General features: G+C 41.5%; 1 protein-coding gene across 1 annotated transcript in view; it reads left to right on the top strand.

Moving 5' to 3' along the window:
- Positions 1-24,865, top strand: part of COL4A3 (collagen type IV alpha 3 chain) — a 110,744-nt gene that overhangs the window by 29,254 nt on the left and 56,625 nt on the right. Inside the window, exons 3-9 of the mRNA XM_077826911.1 lie at positions 3,397-3,486; positions 9,513-9,575; positions 10,907-10,960; positions 20,086-20,163; positions 21,589-21,651; positions 21,881-21,937; positions 24,248-24,292. Coding sequence (XP_077683037.1) covers positions 3,397-3,486; positions 9,513-9,575; positions 10,907-10,960; positions 20,086-20,163; positions 21,589-21,651; positions 21,881-21,937; positions 24,248-24,292 — 450 coding nt within the window. The remainder of the gene's footprint in view (positions 1-3,396; positions 3,487-9,512; positions 9,576-10,906; positions 10,961-20,085; positions 20,164-21,588; positions 21,652-21,880; positions 21,938-24,247; positions 24,293-24,865) is intronic.

Genomic DNA, 24,865 nt, shown 5'->3' with positions numbered 1-24,865 from the left:
CTTCAGCCAGTCAGAGGGGCAGGTTCATTAGGTGAATCAGCAGAGGGCAATAAGCTGTGTCTGGATTCAGCTGTGGGTTCCTGACATAATAGAGGGGATCACTCCTATAACTTGTTTCTGTGGCAAGATATTCAAGCTTAATGAAGAAAGATCAAGTCCTTAAATTTCTCCGTATGAGTTAGTATTGTACCCCATCCAGTGGCAGATCTTGGTATTGCATTATTATCTCTTTTCTCCTATCTTTCTTGAAATGTGTTAAATCACTTGATGATTCCCTGCTCTGTTCATTCCTTCTGGGGCACCTGCCATTGGCCACTGTCAGAAGACAGGATACTGGGCTAGATGAACCTTTGGTCTGACCCAATATGGCCGTTCTTATGTAACCGTTGCTGTTTGCAGTGTTGTAGCCATGTTGAACACGGATATTAGAGAGACATGGTAAGTGATGCAATATCTTTTATTGGACCAAGTTCAGTTGGTGAAAGAGACGAGCTTTTGAGTTTACATAGATCTGAAGAAGAGCTCTATGTAAACTCGAAAGCTTGTCTCTTTCATTAGCAGAAGTTGGTCCAATAACAGGTATGAACTCACCCAGCTTGTCTCTTAAACGTAACCAAACTACTCATTTTCGAAAGTTATGTTCGTCCGTGATACAAAATCCACAGATACCTTATAACATAGTCCATATCTCTTGGGGTTAGCCCAAAGACTCAGGAGTTATTCCAGCCGATAATTGGCCTTGTTTGTTTATTTATTTAAATTTTGTTGCATTTCAGAGGCCACTTAAAAATCTGTATTTGTTTTTAAAGGAGTGGTTAGACTAAGAGATTTCCACTTGTCTATAGCCAAAACATTACTACATTTCCTTCCTTTTGTACTCTTCCTACATGTGAATTTAATAACACAATGACCAGGACTTGTGAATGATGGAGGTAGGCGATGCTTTAAAACAAAATTATTAATTGGTCACAAATTCCATTGGGAATGAAACTTCATTTTTATTACATTTTAAAACTCTGGAATACTCATCCGCCTTAAAACAAAACTCCATTTCAAAGGCATCTTTATAAAGTAATGAGAAAATTTGCTCCAAGAAAATTAATAAGCCACTCCCTCCTTCTGTCCTAACTTACATGTTTCTGGTTACTTTTGTTATTATTATTTAGTATTTGGTATTACTTGTTGCCTATTTTTTCTGCCCCAAAGAGCTTAAATCCATATTTTGTTATTTTTAACTCAAATGCAGCTCTGATGTAAACTGTCATAAAATACTTATCTTCAATGACAATTTCTGTACTAATTTTTGTGAATGGTTTGCATATGTATTCAAATTCCTCCCCCCTACAGCCAACATTTTTGTAGGATGCCAATATAAGTAATTATGATAAAAAATAGTAGTAATGTGACATCTTCATACTTTCTGTGTCTTAGCAAACATTTTTATGTACATTGATAATTTTAAAATAAGAATTCCTTCTACTAACAGTACTCAGAAAGATTGGTGTGGCTGGAACTTTTTCTGAGACTCTATGCGTGTTTGGAGGGCAAAATGTCATGCCAGGCTACTTTATGTTATTCACATAGGCACTGATTCAGGAAGGCACATAAGCATGTCTTAATTCTATCCCTATTCAGAACAGCACTTAAGTATGTGCTTAAGTTCCATTGAGTTGCCGTATGTTTAAAGTTAAGCCTGTGCTGAAGTGCTGTCATGAATAGGGATATTTTCCTAAACTGGGACTATGGGTACACAGCCCATCTTATGAGCCTCCGAGCCCGGGACAACAGACTTGGACTCACAGGGCTTGTGTTACGACGCTAAAAATAGCTGTGTAGATGTTGCAGCTTAGGTTGGAGCTTGGGCTCTGAAGCCCACCCTAGGCTCCCAAGCTCCAGCCCGAGCCACAAAGTCTACACAGCTACTTCCAGTGCTGTAGCATGAGCCCCATGAGCCTGAGTCTGTCGGGCTGGGCTCAGAGACTCGCTGCTGGTCGCTGTGTAAACATATCCAAAGAGACCAAATATTTCAGATCAAGAATGTATTAAATAGCTTTACCCAGCCAAAATAAATCCTTCAAGCCTCCTTTAAAAATCACATAACTACTTTTAACTCCGTATCTAGTTCTGAAAATATCAGCCACTGCGAACAACCTGCACTCATGAAAAGTGGTATTGAAAAGGAACTGACTGGGAGTATTTTTACATGTATGGCTAAGTTTCTTTGACTTTCTTTTACCTATGGTCTGGCAGTCTTGTGTTGTATGACAGTGAATGGCCTGTGTTATCTATAGATGACAATATCAAATAGTTTTAAACTATGTGGCCTAGTTCTCCGTTTCCCTGAGGCCATGTAATGCTGCTCTGGCAGAGTAAAGGGTTCTAAAAGTGGGTGGAAATGGCCACTTCTCAAGTTGGTGTAGAACTAGCATAAAGGCTCTAAACTGCTGCTGGAATAGCACTGGTGCTTCTTGGAGCGCTGTGTTCAGCTCGTGGCTTTCTTTATGGTCCACCTCACAACCCCAGCATATTCAACAGAGAAAGAGAGTGTAATTTAACCCTATTATTCTGCTCATGTGGTTTTAACCTCCTGTGTTTCCTGGCTATGGGTTAGTTGTCTGAACTTGGCCTTAGGCTAATCTGAAAGTTTTCAGTCAAAATTTGCATTTAAACTGGCTGTGTAGCTTCATCTATGTGACTTGGAACAGTAAAAACAGCATTTTTTAAAGCAAACAGCTATTTTATGCTACCTAAACAGCTACATTATATTTCACTATTACTTTGTTTCTTTACATGGTTCGCATATGGGGATGGAGTGGAGTGGAATGGTTTGCCGACCCAGTTACACAGGAGCAGCTATCAGTTTTGCCAGCTGGGACTTTGGAGTTTTTCATTGGATCAGAATTCTAGGGCGGGTGGAAACTAAGCAAATTATATAGAGTTGTTTGCAAGAAATGTGTGTCAGCTGCATTGTTAAGACCACATCTTCTGCCAGCTAATCTGTGTGCTTTACAATAAGATTAAACACAGAGGTGCAAATAAAAGCTAAGAGATACCCCAGATAATTAGTATCTCTGAAATAAATTATCAGAAGGAAAACACAGGGATAGTGTGCTGGAAATGGCCTAACCTGAAGATTACTTTAGATAAGCTATTACCAGCAGGACAGTGGGGTGGGAGGAGGTATTGTTTCATATTCTCTGTGTATATATAAAGTCTGCTGCAGTTTCCACGGTATGCATCTGATGAAGTGAGCTGTAGCTCACGAAAGCTCATGCTCAAATAAATTGGTTAGTCTCTAAGGTGCCACAAGTACTCCTTTTCTTTTTGCGAATACAGACTAACACGGCTGTTACTCTGAAACCTGTTCTAAGGACTTGTTTGTTATGCTGTTTGCAGGGTGAAAAAGGATTTCCTGGTGCTCAAGGTGTACCTGGCCAGATGGGTTTCCGTGGCCCTGAGGGACCTCCAGGGCCTCAGGGACCCACGGTAGGTTGCTGACTTCTCTCTGTGTGTGCGTGTGTGTGTGTGTGGTTTCAGAGTTTACAATTTTGCTGAGAAATGTTGTAAAATATACTTAGTCAGGATCTACAGAGTTGCTGCTTGGCTAGTTACTGAAAGTACTTGATAAGAGCACAGGCATAACGCTTCTGCTGCCTGATGACTAGCACTAGAGCCTATGGACCATATTCAGAGGGGAGTCCAAATAAGAGTAAATGACACACAGCTACAGAACTATGTCTTATTCTGCTTTCCCCCCTTGCTTGTTACTCTGACATTACTCATTATATTGCTTCATAGACTGGGGCTGGTCTACGCTAGAAAATTAGATCGACCCAGCTACACTGCTCCAGGGTATGAAAAATCCACATGCCAAGCGATGTAGTTAAGCCAACGTAAGTCCCCGTGTAGATAGCACTAGGTCAATGGAAGAATTCTTCCATCAGCCTAGCTACCACCTCTCGGGAAGGTGGATTACCTGCTCTGATGGGAGAACCTCTCTCATCAGCACTAACAGTGTCTACACTGAAGTGCTACAGCAGCTCAGTTCATAGGCGCCGACTCCATGGGTGCTCCAGCCCTGGAGCACCCACAGAAAAAAATTAGTGGGTGCTTAGCACCCACTGGCAACCAGCTCCCCCCTCCCTCCCAGTGCCTCCCGACCACCGCAATCAGCTGTTCCGTGGTGTGCAGGAGGCGTGTGGGGTGTGGAGGGAGCAGTGACAGGGCATGCTTGGGGGAGGGGTTGGAACTGGGTGGGAAGAGGTGGGGGTGGAGTGGGGGCGGGAAGAGACAGGGCAGTGTGGGGGCTTGGGGGAAGGGGTCAGATGGGGGCGAGGCCTGGGGAGGAGCAGGGAGGTTGAGCACCCCCAGGGCCCGGAGGAAGCCAGCGCCTGTGACTCAGCTGCAGCGCTGCAGCATTTTAAGCATAGACAAGCCCTTTGACTCTCACCCACTGACTGCACCACTGTATCATTTACATGTCCCCACTGCATACATCACCTCTGAATTTTGCGTACTGAGGGCACGTCTACATTGCAAAAAAACCCACAGCAGCAAGTCTCCAAGCCCAATCAACTGACTCCGGCTCATGGGATTCACTTGTGGGTCTAAAGATAGCAGTGTAAACGTTCCCACTCAGATTGGAGCCTGAGCTCTGAAACCCTGTAATAGGGGAGGGTCTTAGAGCCTGGACTCCAGTCCAAGTGGGAACACCTATATTTTTAGACCCATGGTGCAAGCCCCAAGACCCCAAGTCAGTTGACCCAGATTTTGAGACTTGCAGCTGCAGGGTTTTGTTTGTTTTGTTTTTAGTGCAGTCATATCCTGGGTGTAATAGAGGGATACGGCTCGGCTGAAATTTTCCATCAAAACTGTTTCTAACTGTTTTTTGATTTTCTATACTGAACAGTTCTTTTGCAAAAAGTGATTGCTTTCTATAGACTCTATAGCTTTTCTGCTGAAAACTTTTGGGTTTTGAGTTTTTGGCAGAAAACTTAAATATCCGTGGAAAATGTCAATCAAAGGGTATTTTTGTTTTTTGTCAAAACTTTCCATGAGGGTTTATTTTTAAATTATTATTATTATTTTTTAATCATGCTCCTTCAGTGTAACTAAGTAACATTCACGCCAAGAGGCTAGCAGAGAGGGATGTAGCAAAACAACTAACAGGAATGTGCCATAATGTCTCTGTTGAAGTAGATCAGCTCCTGCTGGGACTTACACCTTCTTCCAGCTCCTCATTGTGTAAGTGCAGCTTACACAACATTAAGAGGTTTAAAGAGATATAAAGAAGTCCTAAGTTTAAGGGAGTTTACAACAGCATGATGGCTGTCACAGGTCCAGTCAAGCTCCTGCTGCTGGACACTCACTCACCACACTGCTGTGTGTGTTTAAGCCTCTAGATTCTGAACAGAGCCCATATACTGTTCCAGTCTTGAGGCCTCTGGACACTCTTTGCATCTCTCAGCACCCCATCCTGAGAGATGCAAACATGCAGCCCACTGCTAAGCCCCTGGAATCAGAGCTAACGACTCAGACTCCCTCATTGTTTAAATACACCCTTTCCCAGAGCTTCAGCCCTAGGGAGTTCTGAACCCACAGTTTACCACTTCAAGGGATACATGGTAGGTGTTACACATACAACGTGCACAAGCTTTGCACAGGATTCTAACACCATCGCATTTAACTGCATCAGAAATACATAGGTCTATACCAAAACAATAAACCCTACATGAGTTTCCCTGCCTCAGTTTGCTCACCACTCCAGCACACTCTTTGGGTTCTGGTCATAGTGATCTGGGGCATCCAGGATATTTCTGCTGCAGCGCACAGCTTGTGTTCTGAAAAATGGAGCCTTCTCTCCCCAGCTAGGCTTCTCTCACCTCGGCTGGTCCGTCCCCTTCTTTCCTCCTGCTCAAAGCTTCTTTTGTGGCCCTGTGAGTCTCTATATGTCCCACCACCAATACCTGAAACACACAAGCTGGAGGAGGTGGCTTATAGGTCAGAGTGCAGTCATTAAAGTTAAGTACTCTCCACTGTGCTTAGTTTGGTGTGTATTTGCTACAGGTCCTGTCAGCCCATGGTGGATACACATAGTCATAGAGGCATTCATTCCATGATACAATAATTTTCATAACAATGACTTCACAATATTAACCAGAATTCATAAGTTGTATGGACACATTCCCCGAATACCACAATAACATCTATTGCATCTAATGTCACCCTCTTACACATCACCTCTAAATTTTGCCCTCTCTATTTACAGTTGGTATTATTGCAGCCCGTCATTTAATCAGAACGTTTTTATATGTAACATTTTAATTTTATTTTCAATGCAATAGAGCAGTGTGTGTGTAAAGACTATCCATACAGGACAAACACAATAACATTGAGCCACAGATTGTGATGTGGAGTGATTTCTTAACAATTTGCTATCCAAGAACTATGTCTATCATCATGAGAAATGAATAAAACCAAACTGGTGCTACGTCAAATAATAAAACAAAAGAAAAGTGGGAAAAGGAGAAGAAGGAAGCCTCTTCAATGATCTCTTCTCATTGATTCATAGGAGTGTCAAGCTGCATAGGGATTTGCACTGTGTCCTGGAAGAGTGGAAAGAATAAACATTCACAATTATTTAATTAGTTTATTAAAAATTCATTTTATTTTGTCTCAGACAAAGAGTTCTGTTATCAAGAAATCACCTCCTCAAACAACAAATTACTTTGTGTGTAAATAAATCCTCCTTGTAATTTTTGTTTGGATACTGTTTCAATATTTGGTATAAATCCATGCTGTGTTTACAAGAATGTTGCAAAGGTATTTTGTTCAACTTGTTAAAAAAAATGTTAAGTGGAACAAATGTACTTTTATCAAAGGGGAAGTGACTCAAAAGTACAAATATTAACTCCAGTAGGAATGTTTGTGAATAAGGATGGTCCTATCCAACATGGACCTCTCCACTGTTATGCAATCCTTTGCTATCTCCTGGGTGGACTGTTGTAATGCATTCTGTTTACTTTTACTTTCAGGCCTCAAAGTAATGTATAAACACACATACTCCAGTATTCTAGCCTCTGCAGTCTTTCAGTTCCCTTTTGGGTGCAATGGAAGGTGCTGGATATTGTCTATAAAACCTTAAATGACTTGAGACTTAACTCTCTCAGTGACCACCTCCCCAAATAGCACTGTTGTTTTTTGTTGGGGTTTTTTATGCCTCTAATGGGATAAATACCTTCTGAATAATCAGAGGGTATGGTAGAGGCTGGGATTTGTACCAACTGTTGTGAATTTTTGTTCATGTTAATTTCTTTAATGCATGGATGTGAACAATAAAAACAAAATAAATGAGTTGTGTGTTCTGATCTTGGCATTATAAATATTGCACAAAGATTTCATACGTGTTTTTTTTTCTGTTTGGTGTTTTAGGGTTTTCCAGGGCTGATAGGTTTAGTCGGACCCAAAGGTGAAAGGGTAAATATATATTTAAGCAAACTTTTAACGCATTATGTATCCTGTTTATTATTAAAGTGATTTAATGACTGCCTTTTCTATAAAATCAAATAAAAACACCACATTGTGTTACTATATTTTGAAAGATGTGGCACTGAACTCCCATTTTTTCCTTTTTTAGAACTGTAGCTGCTGTTTTCCAATTTGCTGTGCTGCATATATGAGATTTCATGCATGTGTTTGTGAAGTATTGGCCTGTATTATGTAGGAGTCAGACTAGATCATAATGATCCTGTCATAAATATAAAGGGAAGGGTAAACCCCTTTGAAATCCCTCCTGGCCAGGGGAAAGCTCCTCTCACCTGTAAAGGGTTAAGAAGCTAAAGGTAACCTCGCTGGCACCTGACCAAAATGACCAATGAGGAGACAAGATACTTTCAAAAGCTGGGAGGAGGGAGAGAAACAAAGGGTCTGTGTCTGTCTGTAGTTTTCTTGGCCGGGGATAGACCAGGAATGGAGTCTTAGAACTTTTAGTAAGTAATCTAGCTAGGTATGTGTTAGATTATGATTTCTTTAAATGGCTGAGAAAAGAATTGTGCTGAATAGAATAACTATTTCTGTCTGTGTATCTTTTTTGTAACTTAAGGTTTTGCCTAGAGGGGTTCTCTATGTTTTTGAATCTAATTACCCTGTAAGATATCTACCATCCTGATTTTACAGGGGGGATTTCTTTATTTCTATTTACTTCTATTTTTTATTAAAAGTCTTCTTGTAAAAAACTGAATGTTTTTCATTGTTCTCAGATCCAAGGGTTTGGGTCTGTGGTCACCTATGCAAATTGGTGAGGCTTTTTATCCAACATTTCCCAGGAAAGGGGGGGTGCAAGTGTTGGGAGGATTGTTCATTGTTCTTAAGATCCAAGGGTCTGGGTCTGTAGTCACCTAGGCAAATTGGTGAGGCTTTTTACCAAACCTTGTCCAGGAAGTGGGGTGCAAGGTTTTGGGAAGTATTTTGGGGGGAAAGACATTTCCAAACAGCTCTTCCCCAGTAACCAGTATTTGTTTGGTGGTGGTAGCGGCCAATCCAAGGACAAAGGGTGGAATATTTTGTACCTTGGGGAAGTTTTGACCTAAGCTGGTAAAGATAAGCTTAGGAGGTTTTTCATGCAGGTCCCCACATCTGTACCCTAGAGTTCAGAGTGGGGGAGGAACCTTGACAGATCCCTTCTAGCCTTAAAATCTGTTAATCTCCATGTAACAGTTTACAGTCATATGAGGTGTACCAATGGAATAGTTAGGTAAAGTGTAGTAGTCAAATAAAAATCCCCTGATAGACTACCTTCTGTTAATGCTTATTGTTCTTACAAATGGAGTAAAAAATGTATTGCATGCATTTTTCCTATTAATTTGTATTATTCTTTCTCTGTTTCTTTTTGTATCATTAGGGAATGCTAGGATTGCCTGGTTTTTCAGGTCTCCCAGGTCTTCCAGTAAGTAAAATAAAACTAGATAAACCAAGGCCTGGGCTACACTGGAGGGGTGAGGGATGGAGGTGTTTCAAACTAAGATACGCAACTTCAGCTACACTATTCGCATAGCTGAAGTCGAAGTATCTTAGTTCGACTTACCTGGCCGTCCTCACAGTGGCGAGTCAACCACAGCGGCTCCCCCGACAACTCCGCTTACTCCTCCTGCTGAGGTGGAGTACAGGCGTCGATTCGGGGATTGATTTATCGCTTCTAGACAAGACGCAATAAATCGATCCCTGATAGATCAATCACTACCTGCCGATCTCGCGGATAGTGAAGGCATACCCCAAGTCCTCTACTTATACAGCATTTCAGTATTCCCCAACCTAATGTCAATGTCAGCATTGTATCTATCAATTAACCTAAATATAACAATCTTGGTATCAGCAATTCTTATTCACCATAATGGTTTAAGAACAAATTGTAATCTATCCATCCAGATACTATATCCAAGTAAACTATTTCAGTATAGTTACAGGGGAATATAAATGTTCAATAACAAGACTGTGTCAATTTTTAACTTGTTTAGGGTGAACCAGGAAACATTGGTCCTCCTGGAGGTCCAGGAATTCCAGGATGCAATGGTCCAAAGGTAGGGATCAAGTAGAACGTGATGATAACGGTGATTGCCAGGAGCTAAGCTTAAAAATCAGTGAATACTGCCCAAAAGCATTCTCAAGCATTTTCTCAAATGCACGGCAGAGTTCTTTTGTTGCAGCTTGCAACTTCACTGATTGATCGGAGAGAAATTATGTTCACAAGAATAGTCATGGAAAGCAAAAGTGTTGCAAGTACTTGTGTGACAATCTTTTCTTTGTTTTCTATGTTGTTTTTACCTATCCTGAAGATGCAGGATGATGGGAAGTGGAATAATCATAAGCAATTTCACTCAGCAGGTTGAAATTCTATGTTCTGTATTGTGCTTTGGGCCTCTATTCTTGGTATGGGTATGAGTCCTGAATTGCAGCCTGAGGAAAAGTTAAAGCCTGTAGTTAATCACTTTATTTCAAGTTTTCATTTTATTTGACCCCAAAATAGTTTTCAGCTCGCCTTACAGTCATAGGCATAGTTTGGGTGATGCAGAGGGGCATTGTCCCCCCAAACAGAGGGGAGGCATCGCGGGGAGGGTCATGCGCCACTCCCCTCCTCCCCATTTCTGCAAGCATTGAGCTGCCCTGCAGGGCTTGTTCTAATTGGCCTGGGGTGGGGGGAGAAAGGGGCTTAGTCATTCCCATACTGCGCTTCCCCTTCTGCCCCCCCAGCGCTTTTCAGCTGGTGGGAAGCAGCTTTTCTCCTATGCTCTGGGTCCTCCTTCAGCAGATGAATGCCGCCTCCTGGGTCCCAGTGCCCACCTCTTTCCTCTACAACCATGAGTGCCCACACAGGGGGACGGACGACCGAGTGGGTGGGGTGAGGAGAAGAGACAGTGGGGAAGGGGGGTGGAATGGGGCAGGGCGAGGAGAAGGGGATATGGGAATGAGCAGGGGGAACCAGGAACCCGGCATGTGGCATCCCCTGGGCAGCAGCAGCTCCAGCCCCAGCAGGGAGGCATCCGCAGCAGCACCAGAGCAACGACTTCACTGCAGCAGCCAGTGCCAGAGTGGCTGCCAGCAGCAACTGGGACTCCCCCTTTACACCGTCCCCACCTCCCCACCACCACCAGCAGCCCAGGTACCACTTTAGGTGGCAGGGAGACAGCCAGCGAACCAAGGGGACTGGCTTCAGCATGTACGTGTGCATGCATGTGCCTGGGCTCACTTTGCCAACCCAGATATAACAGTCAAACTACGCCTATGCTTACAGTAAAGGAAACTGAATATTCTGTAATACTCTTAAGAGCACAGGAAAGGCTAGTTAATCATGGATAAATAAACAAAATGGATCAGTGGCTTTTGTAACAATTACAATGTTTATTATTCGCAGGGTGAACAAGGATTTCCAGGGCCTCCAGGGCCAGGAGGTGCTCCGGGCAAACCAGTAAGTGGTAACATTAAGCATAACGTGCATTTCTACCATATAAAGCCCTTAATTCCTTAAAGCTTAAAACCCTTAACAGTTGTTAATATATTAATTAATTAAGCCCCACAATGCACCTGTGAGGTGGGATAATATTAGTATTCCCACTGGCTGGAAAACTGAGTGAGAACATTTTCAAAAGTGACCTGATTTTGGGGGCCCAATTTGAAACGCATTGGCTCTGAGCTTCACAGGTTATGGACACCTGCAGTTCTTGCTGGCTTTGGTTGAAGTTGTGGATGCTCAGTACTTTCTGCATATCAGGCCTTGGGTGTGTCAAGCTGGGCATCCAAAAACAGGAGGCCCCCAACATTAGAAAATACTCTTTAAAAATGTAAGCCTAAGTGACTTACCCAAGGTAAGTCAATGACAGAAGCAGAACCCAGGATTTGTGCTTTAACCGCCAGCGCTTGATTTGCTCTACAGAAATTATATCAAAGGTAAACTATAAACAAGGAATAAAAGTGGAGCACTGTCATTGGCACAAAATCTGCTCCCCTCTAAAGATATATATTTTTTCTATTTTAAAAAGTCCTCCTACACCCCCAAAAAAGTCAGGCCGCACAAATCAAATTTACAATAATTTTGAAATCCCAGCTGATAGGCTGGGCCACTTTCCAACAACAAATCCATTCTTCTGAGATTGCAGTCTGGCGCACAAGGCATGAAATTCATCCTTGTGCATCAGAACCAGCCAAGGTTACTCACCCATGCATTCATGAAAATAAGTCATTTTCTTAAGTTTGCCTCTACTAAACATCTTGACTGTCCTGATCACCTGTGTTATCAGTTGCCTTTTTTAACAATATGTTTTTTATTATTTTTACTGTCCCGAGGGTATTGATGGCTTCAAAGGAGATAAGGTAAGTTATTCACAGTATGTTGTATTGAATATTTATTGAAAAGCAAAATTTTGAATTTGCACAGCTGTTGGTAAAAGATCTATAATAGCTATCTTCATCCACTGCAGCTAGAGAGTTTATTTCCCAGAAGAAGAGCAATGCAGCTAACACCAGAATCTAGTATATGATTGCCACATTCATCCTTGATTACAATTCAGTATTTCTTATTTTCTGTGATTACTATTACTGAGTATTTTTTACAAACACACCAAGGACCAGGTCCCTCTCCCAAAGAGCTTATAAGTGCCATGCAGACACTGGAAAAGAGTTCAGATCAAAGGAGTTCAGAAATGATCAGGAAGATCATTTTTGGAAAGCTTCAGAAGAGTGTGTTTGAAGAGGAAGACCATTCTAACCACAGGGGCAGGAAGAAAGGAGGCATGAAGATGAGTTACTCTGAAAAGTCAAGTGCTGAGTCTAGTTAGTATGAGCTCTGTTTCATTTAAACACAGCTATGTGTTGCCCACCCCAAGGGTTGCTACAAGAAGAATTCTTCCTTGAGGCAGAATTCTTCCCAGAATGCCCAAGTACGTAGACTGCAGAATTCCTGTACTGCTACACGGCTTTATGAAAATGCAATACTCTCTTCTGTGCACAGGGACCAAGGCCATGACCTTTTTTCCTGCCTCACCTCCTTGAAGGTGTCTTGCAGCCCCACTTGCCTGGAGATAGCAATCTGCACACTCCACAGAGTTCAGGCAAATACGCCTGACTGCTCCGCAGATTATCAAAGGGAGCTCCTTAAGCCCCCCCACCCTTCATGTACACTAGTGAAGCAGTTGAACACAACATGAATCTGAATATTTTGGGTCTGATTCTTCACTACATTATCCTGATTTCACATTAGTGTAACTCTGATTTCAGTGCAGTTCCACCGGATGAAAACCAGAGTAACACAGCAGTGAATCAGAACCTTTTCCTTTAAGAAGTTCTTACAGTTTTTTTAAAATACAGCAGTGTTGTACAAAGACTTTGGAGATGACCATGATAATGTGGTCTGAATTACTTTCATCCTGTTAGCAGCGCTCTTACCCTGGTGGGAACAAAGACACAAATAAACAAACAATAAAGCAAAGATGACTTCTGATGTAAGTGATATAAAGAAATAAAATGAGATTTTGGCCCCGCTTGAATGTTTTACTCTAGGAACTGGTTTTATATAGAGAACTTGTCACCGTCAGTTACATGATGCAATTACTTTTGGGCCAGATTCTGATCTTAGTTCCCCCAGTGTAAGTCCACAGTAACTCTAATGAAGTCAGGTGTAACTCAGATCGGGTCAGAAAGAGGCTCTCTGTATTCTGTTGGAGATTATGCAAAATGCCAATAATAGAACTCTTGTAATAAAATCCAATAAACATACCCTTAAAAAAAAACGTTAGCTAAGACCAGGTATGTGTGTGAAGGAAGTATGTGTAGGTCTAAAAAGAAGGAGGTTCATAAGGACCAAGAAGTATAGATCATATGTACATATCGTGTAGTATGTACTGAATATTGATTTTTGGGGGGTAGAATTGTCCATAATGGACAATAGCCAGCATTAGGAGATTTCTGATGTTGGATTTCTCTACTGTATATCTTACTGTGAGCTTTATTGCCTCAAGTTATACAAACAAGTTTCATAATATAAACAGTTGATGAGGCTTTTTTCATTTACTTATTGTCAAGGGGTGTCCTGCAAGTGGATATGACCCAGGATATGACAGAAGGGGTGACCCTGGATTACCAGGAATACCTGGACGCCAAGTAATTAAAAGAATTTACATTGTGCTATGTATATTTTTTTTAAAAAGTAATGTATTATTGTTCTTAAATCAGAAAATAACTTCAGTTCTCAATGTGATATTGGGTTTATATTATAAAGGTGAGAGATATAAAGTTATTCTTTCTATCGCTTTCAAAATCCAAATTTTCCCAAGCCAGGAGGGGTTAGTTTTGCTTACTAGGACTGGTGATGTTTACTGTATTTGTTAAGTGTATGGGAAAGGGAGTGAACAGTGAGGTGGCACCATTTGCAGATGAGACAGCATTAATTAGGGCAGCGGTTCTCAAACTTTTTTTTTTGCGGACCACTTGAAAATTGCTGAGGGTCTCGGTGGACCACTCAATGATCTTTTCAAATGTTGTTTGTACCATTAGCTAACCATTGTAAAGTGCTTTGGATAAAAGCGCTATATAAAAAACATAATAATTAACTTCTTTTGTTCTGTAAATGAAAGCGCACAACTCATATTTTAATATGAATCGTACCTTTCTAATGCAATGGATGTGCCCTCTCTCCCTCAATGCAGCAGCCACCGAGCTGGGCTGGGAAGAAGAGGGGTCTCTCTCTCATTGTAGCAGCCACAGAGCCGAGGCTGGGAAGGAGGCCCATCTCTCCCTGGCAGCCGCAGCCCTGGAGCTCGGGAAAATCGCCTCTTTCTCTGGCTGCCGCAGCCCTGCACATCCCAAATTCCCCCACCCCTCTTCCCCCAGAACCACCACCTCACCTTACATGTGCGTCCTCTCCAGGGTCCAGGCACCTAATTAGTGGAGCCACGCCTGCAAAGCTCCACTAATTAGGTGGGTGGCCCTTCATTCTCTCGTGTGCGGCCACCCAGGTGCACACCTTAGAGGGAACTGTCCGCAGACCATCTGAATGGAGCTCACGGACCACTGGTGGTTCACAGACCACAGTCTGAGAAGAAATATTCCTTCTGGGTGGTTATTCCATAACTGTCCACAGAGGGTATGTCTAAACCGTAAGGTAAACTCAGGGTTTGATCTCAGGCTAAAGCCTGTTCTCTTTTCCATCTACATACAAATCGCACTAACCCAGGTCACGGACCCAGGGTGCCAAGACCCACAGGGTAGAGGGTTCGAGCCTCAGTCAAGCCGGGAACCAGGGTTCAAGCCCTATTTTTTTGCAGCGTAGGTGCAGTCCCATTGGACTCATGTTCTGGGAGTCCACCAAAAGTATCCCACAATCCCATGGGCTGACTTTCTTTGTTGTCTGGACAGTCAAGTTTGGTGGACAGTCAAGTTTGGTGGACAGTCAGATTTTCTCATACTGCTCCACAAACAAAGGGCTAGAGTGGCTACATATTGAGAGGACACTAAGAAGTCTGGGATAATGGTGGTTGGACTAAGGCCCACATAATGCTGTGTAGATCCTGGAGCCCTAGGTTGGGTCCCAGGGTCCAACAATTTCTAGCCTGGGGTTTCAGATGAGTGTAGATGCTCAAGCCCGAGGTCTGCTAACTCGAGTTCTACTAGCTCTGGGCTGACATTGCAATGTAGACATACCCTAAAGGACTGACGGCACCTTCCTTTGGATATGGCTGTTTTCACAGACAGGATTCAGGATTATTAGGAAGACTACTGGTTTGATCCAGGATTGCAGTTCTTTTGTTCATAAGCAGACCTGCCCAATTTATCGCAAATTTGACCAACTAATATTTGTGAAATAGCTGTAATGATTTCAATGGAAAAACTGTAATTTTTCCATTAAGCGTTTTTGGTTCCATAGTAATAAAACCCATACTTAAAAGGTTATTTTTATCATTAATATAAAGACATTAAAAACAAAAGCCTAGATTAAATAATATTTAACTGAAACATGAAAAGAATAAAATTAAGAGATAACTTTGCTTCTATGACTGTAACTCACTCTCCAGTGCCCAGATATTTCCATGCATAGTGGATCATTTATATTCTTGCATTTTCTTAACATCAGGAAATTTATTCTCATTTCTTGTTTAATATAAAGGGTGAACCAGGTCCTCGAGGACTCCAAGGGCTAGTTGGACCACAAGGCCCTCCGGGATCTTCAGTGAGTATAAAATCAGTATATTTTTATGATTTAAGGCTGGGTGTTTCCAAGGAGCCTAAGGGAGTTAGTCACCCATTTCCCAAGAATATGTGCCACTGACTCCTATAGTTTGAAAATTCATGAGTGTGTAAAATCTGTAAATTTATGTGTCTGACAGATTTGTTTTTATTTTATTTTTTTATGTTTGCTAATTAAAGAATAAATTTTCAAGAGTAGCTTCAATTTGTGTGGATATAATTTTGCATCTTCAAATAATTGCACATATATTTTTTAAATTCACGTTTAATTCCAGTTATACACATAGTGTTTGCACTTGCAAATCAGGTGTTTAGACATACTACTGATATTTGTATCCACAATGAATTGCAGGCGCAATAAATAAACCATGGCAAGACCTGGCTGAAAATCTGGCACCAGAAGCTTGATCCAGAACCCACTGAAGTCAACGGAAATATTCCCATTGACTTCAGTGGGCTTTGAATAAGGACCTATATCAGGTCTGAGGATTCTACTATTTACTATTTTACTGTTCTGTTTTTCTTCTTTTCATTTCATTTTGTTTTCTCTAGGGTGTTTCAGGGAGAATGGGACTTCCAGGACGTAAGGTATCCTGAGATTTGCTATAAAAATTAAAACTCTTAAATCTAATGTAACATCATTTTTTCATTCATTATTTATGGGTGCTTTTTAAAACAAGAAAAAAATAATGTTTTAAAAATTCTTTTGTAGGGTGTCATGGGGATTAAGATCATAGGAACCAAAGGAATACAGGTAACTATGTAATATAATTATAACATTAGAAAGTTTTGCTGTGGATTTCTTCTTACTATGATGAAATCTTTTGAAGAGGAAGTACCATGAAGCAAAAATAATTTGCTCTATATATGTGAATGGAGAATCTTTGCAGACTAGTATGGGGTATGGGGACACTGGAGTATGGGGACAAGGTAACATTAAAGGACAAACTGTCTTCACATAACTGAAAGATAGAAGCAGGCTAACAGTTTAAGAGGAAGCTTAACTTCTTGGAGCCAGTCGTCAGTATTTACTAATAGAAAGTATTAATGTGGTTTACATTACATTAGCAATACAGTGTTTGGAAATCCTGTTCCTCCACTAGCCAATTGAATAATAAATAAAGTTGAGTTGAATAATAAATAAACTAATAATAGCTGTCATTCTTAGATGCTCTGATCCTGCCTTTTTAAGCGTTCATCTTTGTGGTGCTTTCTGAAACTCCAAGAATATCTTCCAAGAAAAACTCCAGTGTTATAAAAATAGGATGTTTTGTCACTCACACTGTTATATATCACCCCATGATCAAATGTGCCTCAATGCAAATTACAAGTGACCATAAGCAAATGTATTGTCTCGTAGACCCCAATCTTGCAATTGGATCCTGGCAAGTGGATCTTTACATCCATGAGGAGTCCCAGTTTAGTCATTGGAGTCCTCATGAATGCAATTATTTGTCTGTGCAGATCTGATTACAGGAGTTGGGCACACTGAAATTAATGTTAGTTATGTAATCACCTAGCTGGTAAACATATTTATTGAAATTGTCTTGGCTAAATTCCTAAAAATGGAACTGATGACCTCAGGTGACCTTGACTCTTCCAAATTCTAGCTAGCTAGCCTCACAGAAGACATTACTATATTTCTTGTAAATTGTTACTGATAACATACGCAAAATAACACATGAATGGCTGAAAGCTGTTTAAAATGCCTGCTGATGGTTTTTAGGATTTTTTCTGTTCTCAGCAGCCCTCAGTGAAAGAGTGTACTAAAATTCCAACATTTTAGGTCAAATGTGAAAGCTGATAGTGTGAGGCAGCAATCTATTACAGCCATCTATCTGTATTCTATTAGGCTGCAGTCTTTAAAAGAATTTAGCAAAGGGACTGTGTTTTTACTAACAGGTTAACGTCATCAGAGTGGGAGAAGAACTCCAACTGCTATGAGGAGAGATTTTTTAAAAAACGATTAGGGAGAAAGTGATGCTATATTGGTTTTGTAGAAACTGCATTGGAAACAACATTTATATCTGTGAGCTATTTCTAGATACTGTGATGTAAATAAACATACACACCTCTTCTCTTCTGCTTGTAGAAAAGACAGAAATAACATTCAAAGTAATACACTTTCTGTGCGTCTTTTTAAGTGAAGGGGTGGGTGAATAAGTAACTGTATCTACAGCAAACAGGAAAAGATTAAGAATGAGCTCTCAAAACTGGATACTCTCATAAAAAAACAACCTTCCACACAAACTTCCTCGTGGCTGAACTTTACAAAAACTAGACAAGCCATTTACAACACACACTTTGCTTCTCTACAGAAGAAAAAGGACACTAAACTATCTAAACTACTGCATGCCACAAGGGGCCACAACAGTGGTTCCCTTAACCCACCCAGCAATATTGTTAATCTACCCAACTATACTCTTAGCCCAGCCGAAGAATCTGTCCTATCTCGGCGCCTCTCCTTCTGCCCCTCCACCCCCACGAACGTGATACAGTTCTGTGGTGACCTCGAATCCTATTTTCGACGTCTCCGACTCAAGAAATATTTTCAACACACCTCTGAACAACATACTAACCCACAGAGACCTTCCTACCAAGACTACAAAAAGAAGGATTCTGGGTGGACTCCTCCCGAAGGTCGAAACAACAGGCTGGACTTCTACATAGAGTGCCTCTGCCGCGTGCTCAGGCTGAAATTGTGGAAAAGGAGCATCACTTGCCCCATAACCTCAGCCGTGCAGAACACAATGCCATCCACAGCCTCAGAAACAACTCTGACATCATAATCAAAAAGGCTGACAAAGGAGGTGCTGTCGTCATCATGAATAGGTCGGAATATGAACAAGAGGCTGCTCGGCAGCTCTCCAACACCACTTTCTACAAACCATTACCCTCTGATCCCACTGAGGGTTACCAAAAGAAACTACGGCATTTGCTCAAGAAAATCCCTGAAAAAGCACAAGAACAAATCCACACAGACACACCCCTGGAACCCCGACCTGGGGTGTTCTATCTGCTACCCAAGATCCATAAACCTGGAAATCCTGGACGCCCCATCATCTCAGGCATTGGCACCCTGACAACAGGATTGTCTGGCTATGTAGACTCCCTCCTCAGGCCCTACGCTACCAGCACTCCCAGCTATCTTCGAGACACCACTGACTTCCTGAGGAAACTACAATCCATCGGTGATCTTCCTGAAAACACTATCCTGGCCACTATGGATGTAGAAGCCCTCTACACCAGCATTCCACGCAAAGATGGACTACAAGCCATCAGGAACAGTATCCCTGATAACGTCACGGCAAACCTGGTGGCTGAACTTTGTGACTTTGTCCTCACCCATAACTATTTTACATTTGGGGACAATGTATACCTTCAGATCAGCGGCACTGCTATGGGTACCCGCATGGCCCCACAGTATGCCAACATTTTTATGGCTGACTTAGAACAATGCTTCCTCTGCTCTCGTCCCCTAATGCCCCTACTCTACTTGCGCTACATTGATGACATCTTCATCATCTGGACCCATGGAAAAGAAGCCCTTGAGGAATTCCACCATGATTTCAACAATTTCCATCCCACCATCAACCTCAGCCTGGACCAGTCCATGCAAGAGATCCACTTCCTGGACACTATGGTGCTAATAAGCGATGGTCATATAAACACCACCCTATACCGGAAACCTACTGACCGCTATTCCTACCTACATGCCTCCAGCTTTCATCCAGACCACATCACACGATCCATTGTCTACAGCCAAGCTCTACGATACAACCGCATTTGCTCCAACCCCTCAAACAGAGACAAACACCTACAAGATCTCTACCAAGCATTTTTACAACTACAATACCCACCTGCTGAAGTGAAGAAACAGATTGACAGAGCCAGAAGAGTACCCAGAAGTCACCTACTACAGGACAGGCCCAACAAAGAAAATAACAGAAAGCCACTAGCCATCACCTTCAGCCCCCAACTAAAACCTCTCCAACGCATCATCAAGGATCTACAACCTATCCTGAAGGACGACCCATCACTCTCCCAGATCTTGGGAGACAGGCCAGTCTTTTCTTACAGGCAGCCCCCCAACCTGAAGCAAAAACTCATCAGCAACCACACACCACACAACAAACCACTAACCCAGGAACCTATCCTTGCAACAAAGCCCGTTGCCAACTGTGTCCGCATATCTATTCAGGGGACACCATCACAGGGCCTAATAACATCAGCCACACTATCAGAGGCTCATTCACCTGCACATCTACCAATGTGATGTATGCCATCATGTGCCAGCAATGCCCCTCTCCCATAGAGTATTAACTTTATTTGAATCATCTTTCTTTTTATTTTCAGGGTGAACCTGGACCAACAGGACCCCCTGGGCCCCCAGGAACAGTTATTGTGACATTAAGCGGACCAGATCATATGAAGGTAGTAAAATAATTATTTATAAACCAACTTGTGTGTTTTACCTTGAGCCACATTTGCTTTGGGTCATATACACAATTGCTTTGCTCTGGGTCACAAGACAGAAGTTTCTCAGTATTTATACTGTTGGTATTTTATATTTATTCTATTTTTTCCTTCAGAGCCCAGCCCCCTCCTAAGCACACCTTCATATGTCATATAGAATGATACAGGGCAGCTTAGACATACGGCCTCTTTCCATCCACATCCTTATATTCCATGCACCCCACACACATTAAAAATGAAATTCCTCTCAACTTTTTGTCGAACATGTGTTGAACCAATAGAACATTGAGAGATTGTGCATTGAATGAGACTGTCTTGGCAATTGAAAGGACAGTCTTGTGACTGAATCACTGGTCTGGGACTCAGGAGGTTTAGATTCAGTTCCCAGTTTTGCCACAGACTTCCTGCATGACCTTGGGCAAGTCACTTGAACTCAGTTCAGAGTTAGGTGCCTAACTTGCTTAGGCACTTTTGAAAATCCCACTAGGTACCTAAATAGCTTTGAAAATCTGGCCCTTAATGCCTCATTTCCATATCTGGAAAATGGAGATAATAATATTTTTTCTTTCTCCTGCTCTTTGTCTTCTCTATCCAGATAGCAAGCTCTTCTTATTATATGTTCATACAGCAGTGATAGATGAGGCAACAATACCAATATGCACATGTGCACAGTGCCAATGGGATGTTAGTGATCATTTGTAAAAAGCCTGTTGTGGAAACAAAAAACAGTGGGTATGTGCAAAATAGAACACTTTCAACTTGGCCAAACCAAATGGATTTTCAGTAGACTGAGAAAGGCTGTGTTGACCTATAGCCCATGTCCCTGACAAATTTCAAGTTTTTATCCCAAATCACTGAGGCCCAGATCCTCAAAGGTATTTATTAGGCACTGATATCCGATTGAAATCAGTGGGAGTTAGCCACCTAGATACCTTTGAAGATCTGAGCCTGAGTCACTAGAGCTGTTCCAGAAAGGCTCACAAAAATATTTTTATACAGGTAAAAGTGTATTTTTCCCCCTTTTCACTTGAAAACAATTAAACTGTTTTTGTTCAAACTTTCCAAAAAAATTGTACTCAGGTTAAGAACAAACCTCGAAAATTTCAGCCCAAGAGGCAAACATCTGAGAAAATGATTGGTCCCTTGATTTGCAAATGGCAAATCACCTCAATCACAGATAGTGATAAAAATTGCCAACTTTTCTACCTGCTTAATCAGGCTAATAACATTATCTCTGCCTTACCCAGATCAAGCTGTTACTTTGTTTAATTAAAATGTGTTTGTAATTTTGGGTTTCCCTGTGTATAAAACACCTAAGAGGTTTTTTTTGGAGGCACTGAAAAATCTGCAAGACTAAATAAATATTTTATTTTGTTGTGACAGGACTTGAAAGGAGAGAAGGGAGAGAGAGGATCAAGGGGTCTCCCAGGACCTGTTGGGTCATTGGTAAGTGATCAAAGTAAATCTCTCAAAATCCAGGACCTTCATACAGCATCACATTCACATGGAAAATGTTGCTATTTGGAGTCCATATTTATACTCCTTGGTCTAGCCATCAATTAAGATCTATTAACAGAGGCTGTAATCAGACTTCATTGTACAAGGTAATAAAATAATACAAAATGTATTAAGGTGCAAAAATGTGAATCTGAAAATATGTGTGGATTTGTTACAGGGTTTTCCTGGAGATTTTCAAAGTCAAAAAGGTGACCCAGGAGAGCCTGGCCCGCAGGTACGTGTGAAAAATTAAACACATTAAAGTGCCATTCTTCTCTGAAAGCATTTCTGTGTTATTGTGGAGTTCCAGCTTTGTCTTTCAATGACTTCCAGAGAAAATTTACTAGGTTTTTAGGTGAAAAGAGATTTTTGTCCAGTGAACTCAACCTGGAATCTGAAAGTCAAGTGAGTATTCTTTCTGGCACATGCTTCCTGAGCTGTACTTAAAGCTCAGTTGAGGACGCACTTCTGCATATCATAGAGCAAAGGTTCTATGGTTGGAACTTGGTCAACAGTTCTGTTATGATGCATGAGCCAGAAAGGAATCCTGCTCACTCTCCAATCGATACAGTGACTGTGCAATGCTAGCAGAAGTAAAGATATTTTAAGTAGACATATTTTTGTCAATTAAGGCAGAAGACATGACTCTGAATACATTCCACTCCAACACGTCTGTGGAGAAAGGAGCCATATTTAGTTACTTTTCTTACCATATCAGTACTTCATACAGTTTCAAAGGACTGATTCCAGTGTTTGAAATATTACATGTAAATAATAAGACTGATAGCAATGAAGGTATAATGAGGTTAAGTTTAACTCTGCACATTTTGAAAAGAGTTTAATAGACAGGTGTGAATGCTAGTTTTTATAATATTTGTAGGAAGCATATAGATTTGAGAAAAAACAGGAAATGTATTCAAAGAATCAGTTATCAGCCTTTGAGCCTGCTAATTTTGTACCACTTACTTATGGTGTGATCCTGCAGCCCTTCCTCACATCAAAGTCTCATGGGCTTCAATAGCTTTAATTATATGAGTAACAACTGCAAGACTGGGATGTGCTTAGATTGAATTTATGATGATTATGGGGTTCTCTGAGATCCTCTGATGAAAGATGCTATTTACAGTAATTTGCAATATTATTTTTATAAAAAGGTAAATTATGAAAAATCTCTTTTCTGTTAACTTCTTAGTGCAAAATAGTAAATATTTATGTTGCCCAACAGGTCAGAGCTTCTCATGATTCCTCCTCAGCCTCCGCTGCTTCTTCCCTTCACTGTCTCTCCTTCACAAGTGCACTTGTGATGGCCACCCTCTTGGCCAACACTGTGAGGCTTGAACCAGGGGGCTCCAGAGCTAAAAGCATGAGGGGTTACTCCTTCAGCTAAGGAGCCAAGCCTCTGCTGGGAGCTGTAACAACTCACTTCCTCTGTGAGTTGTCACTAAGAGGGCCCTGAACACAAACACACCAGAGGGTACATGCTGTCCTCTCAGACTTGCAATCTCAGTGTCATCCTTGACTCCTCGCTCTCCTTCCGTTCCCACATACTATTTCTTGTTAAGTCCTGTCATTCTTTCAGTATTCCCCTCTTCTCTCTAGTGCAAGTGCTCATCCCTTGGCCATCTTTTGCCATGTAATCTTTTCCCCTCTTCAGTATATCCAAAAGCTGCTGCTAAACTGAACTTCCTCCCCTACTGCTCTGACTGACTCACTTTCCACCCACCTTTTATTCTTTCACTGACTCCTCTCTTTCTTGCATCAAGTTCAAGCTCCTCATCTCACCTTCAAAGTGCTAAATAACCTCTTGTTTGCCTACATCTCTCCTCCTGTTTCCTCCTATTCTCCTTCTGCACACACACTCTTCTTCCTAGGCCTCTCTTTTTAATTATTGTTAATATTTTTTATATTTATACTGCAGTAGAAATTAGAGACCAACCAATCCAAGGCTTTGTTGTGCCAAACTCTGTACATACACATAGAAAATTACAGTCTCTGCCCCAAATAATTTAGTTGTCTTCTTCTTCCACTCTTACTTTGACACTTTATTTCCTGCTTGCACAATGTTTGGAACAGTCTCCCAATTCTTTTTCACCAAATGGCTGCGCTCACTTTTCTCCTTTTCAAATCATTCCTTAAACCCATTTCCTGCACTCATCTTTTCTACCTTATTTCCTCAGCTGTCTCCTTTATCAGAGCTGTTATCTTGTTTACTGTTTTGTCTTTTGTTTACCTCACTTCAAAGGGAATCCTGCAGGTCAGTGGGACTCTGCTGGTGAAAGAGGCAGCATTTACCACTCCTTTGTAGGACTATTAGCTCTTCAGTCTGAGGAATGTTTTACTCTGTGTTTTGTAAAGCTCTGTGTACGCTGGCAGAGCTATAAGTGATTAGCAACAATAATGTACATTTTAAAATAACTTAAATCTCTGTCCTAGAGCCGTAGGGATAGAAAGCACAGACATGAGTGCAGAATTTAGCCATTTGTTTTCCAGAATGCAGCATTACTCGTGACCTTTTTGTGACTGCACTTTTTCTTTTTCTTGGTAGGGTAACCCTGGAAAAGATGGTACTCCCGGTCCACATGGCTTTCTGGTAATGAAGACACCTTTTAATTGTTCTGTTATATTAATAAGAGCTGCGTAAGTGTGACAGGATTGTATCTCTGTGTTACAGCTCTTCTCTACTTCGATTTGTACTTGAAATGTACATCTGAATACATTTTGGAACTGTATTCCTATACACCAAGCTTTGGGCCAGAGATCCAGGCACAGAGGGGATGCTTTGCATGCAGTTTTCCCTGCAGACAGAGGGCCCAGCTGCCTCTCTAGCACTCTTTTCCCTCCAGACCCTACACAGACCAGCACTGTGTTTAAGATAGGGCAGCCTGGACAGTCTCTAGGGAGGAGTGTTTGGGCTGGGGAGATTCATGTTGTCCTCCATGCAGCTCTGTCAAAATGAGTCAGAAAAGAAAATACAGCTGATAATGTGCTATCTTATTCTCTTTAAAATCCTTGGGAGTCGTGGGAGCAACCGCAATCAGAGATGTCCCAGTAGCAAAGCTTCAAATGGGCTACAGTGCACTGAGGGGAGGCCCTGAGGTGGCTATAGCCAGTATGGGATAGAGGGCTTCCATGCAGATGTACTTGTCTTCCTGCAGATGTCGCT

Source organism: Eretmochelys imbricata, chromosome 9 (assembly GCF_965152235.1).
Source record: "Eretmochelys imbricata isolate rEreImb1 chromosome 9, rEreImb1.hap1, whole genome shotgun sequence".
Lineage (NCBI taxonomy): Eukaryota > Metazoa > Chordata > Testudines > Cheloniidae > Eretmochelys > Eretmochelys imbricata.
Note: the sequence above shows the minus strand (reverse complement) of the source record. Positions and strands in the feature narration are given on the sequence as shown.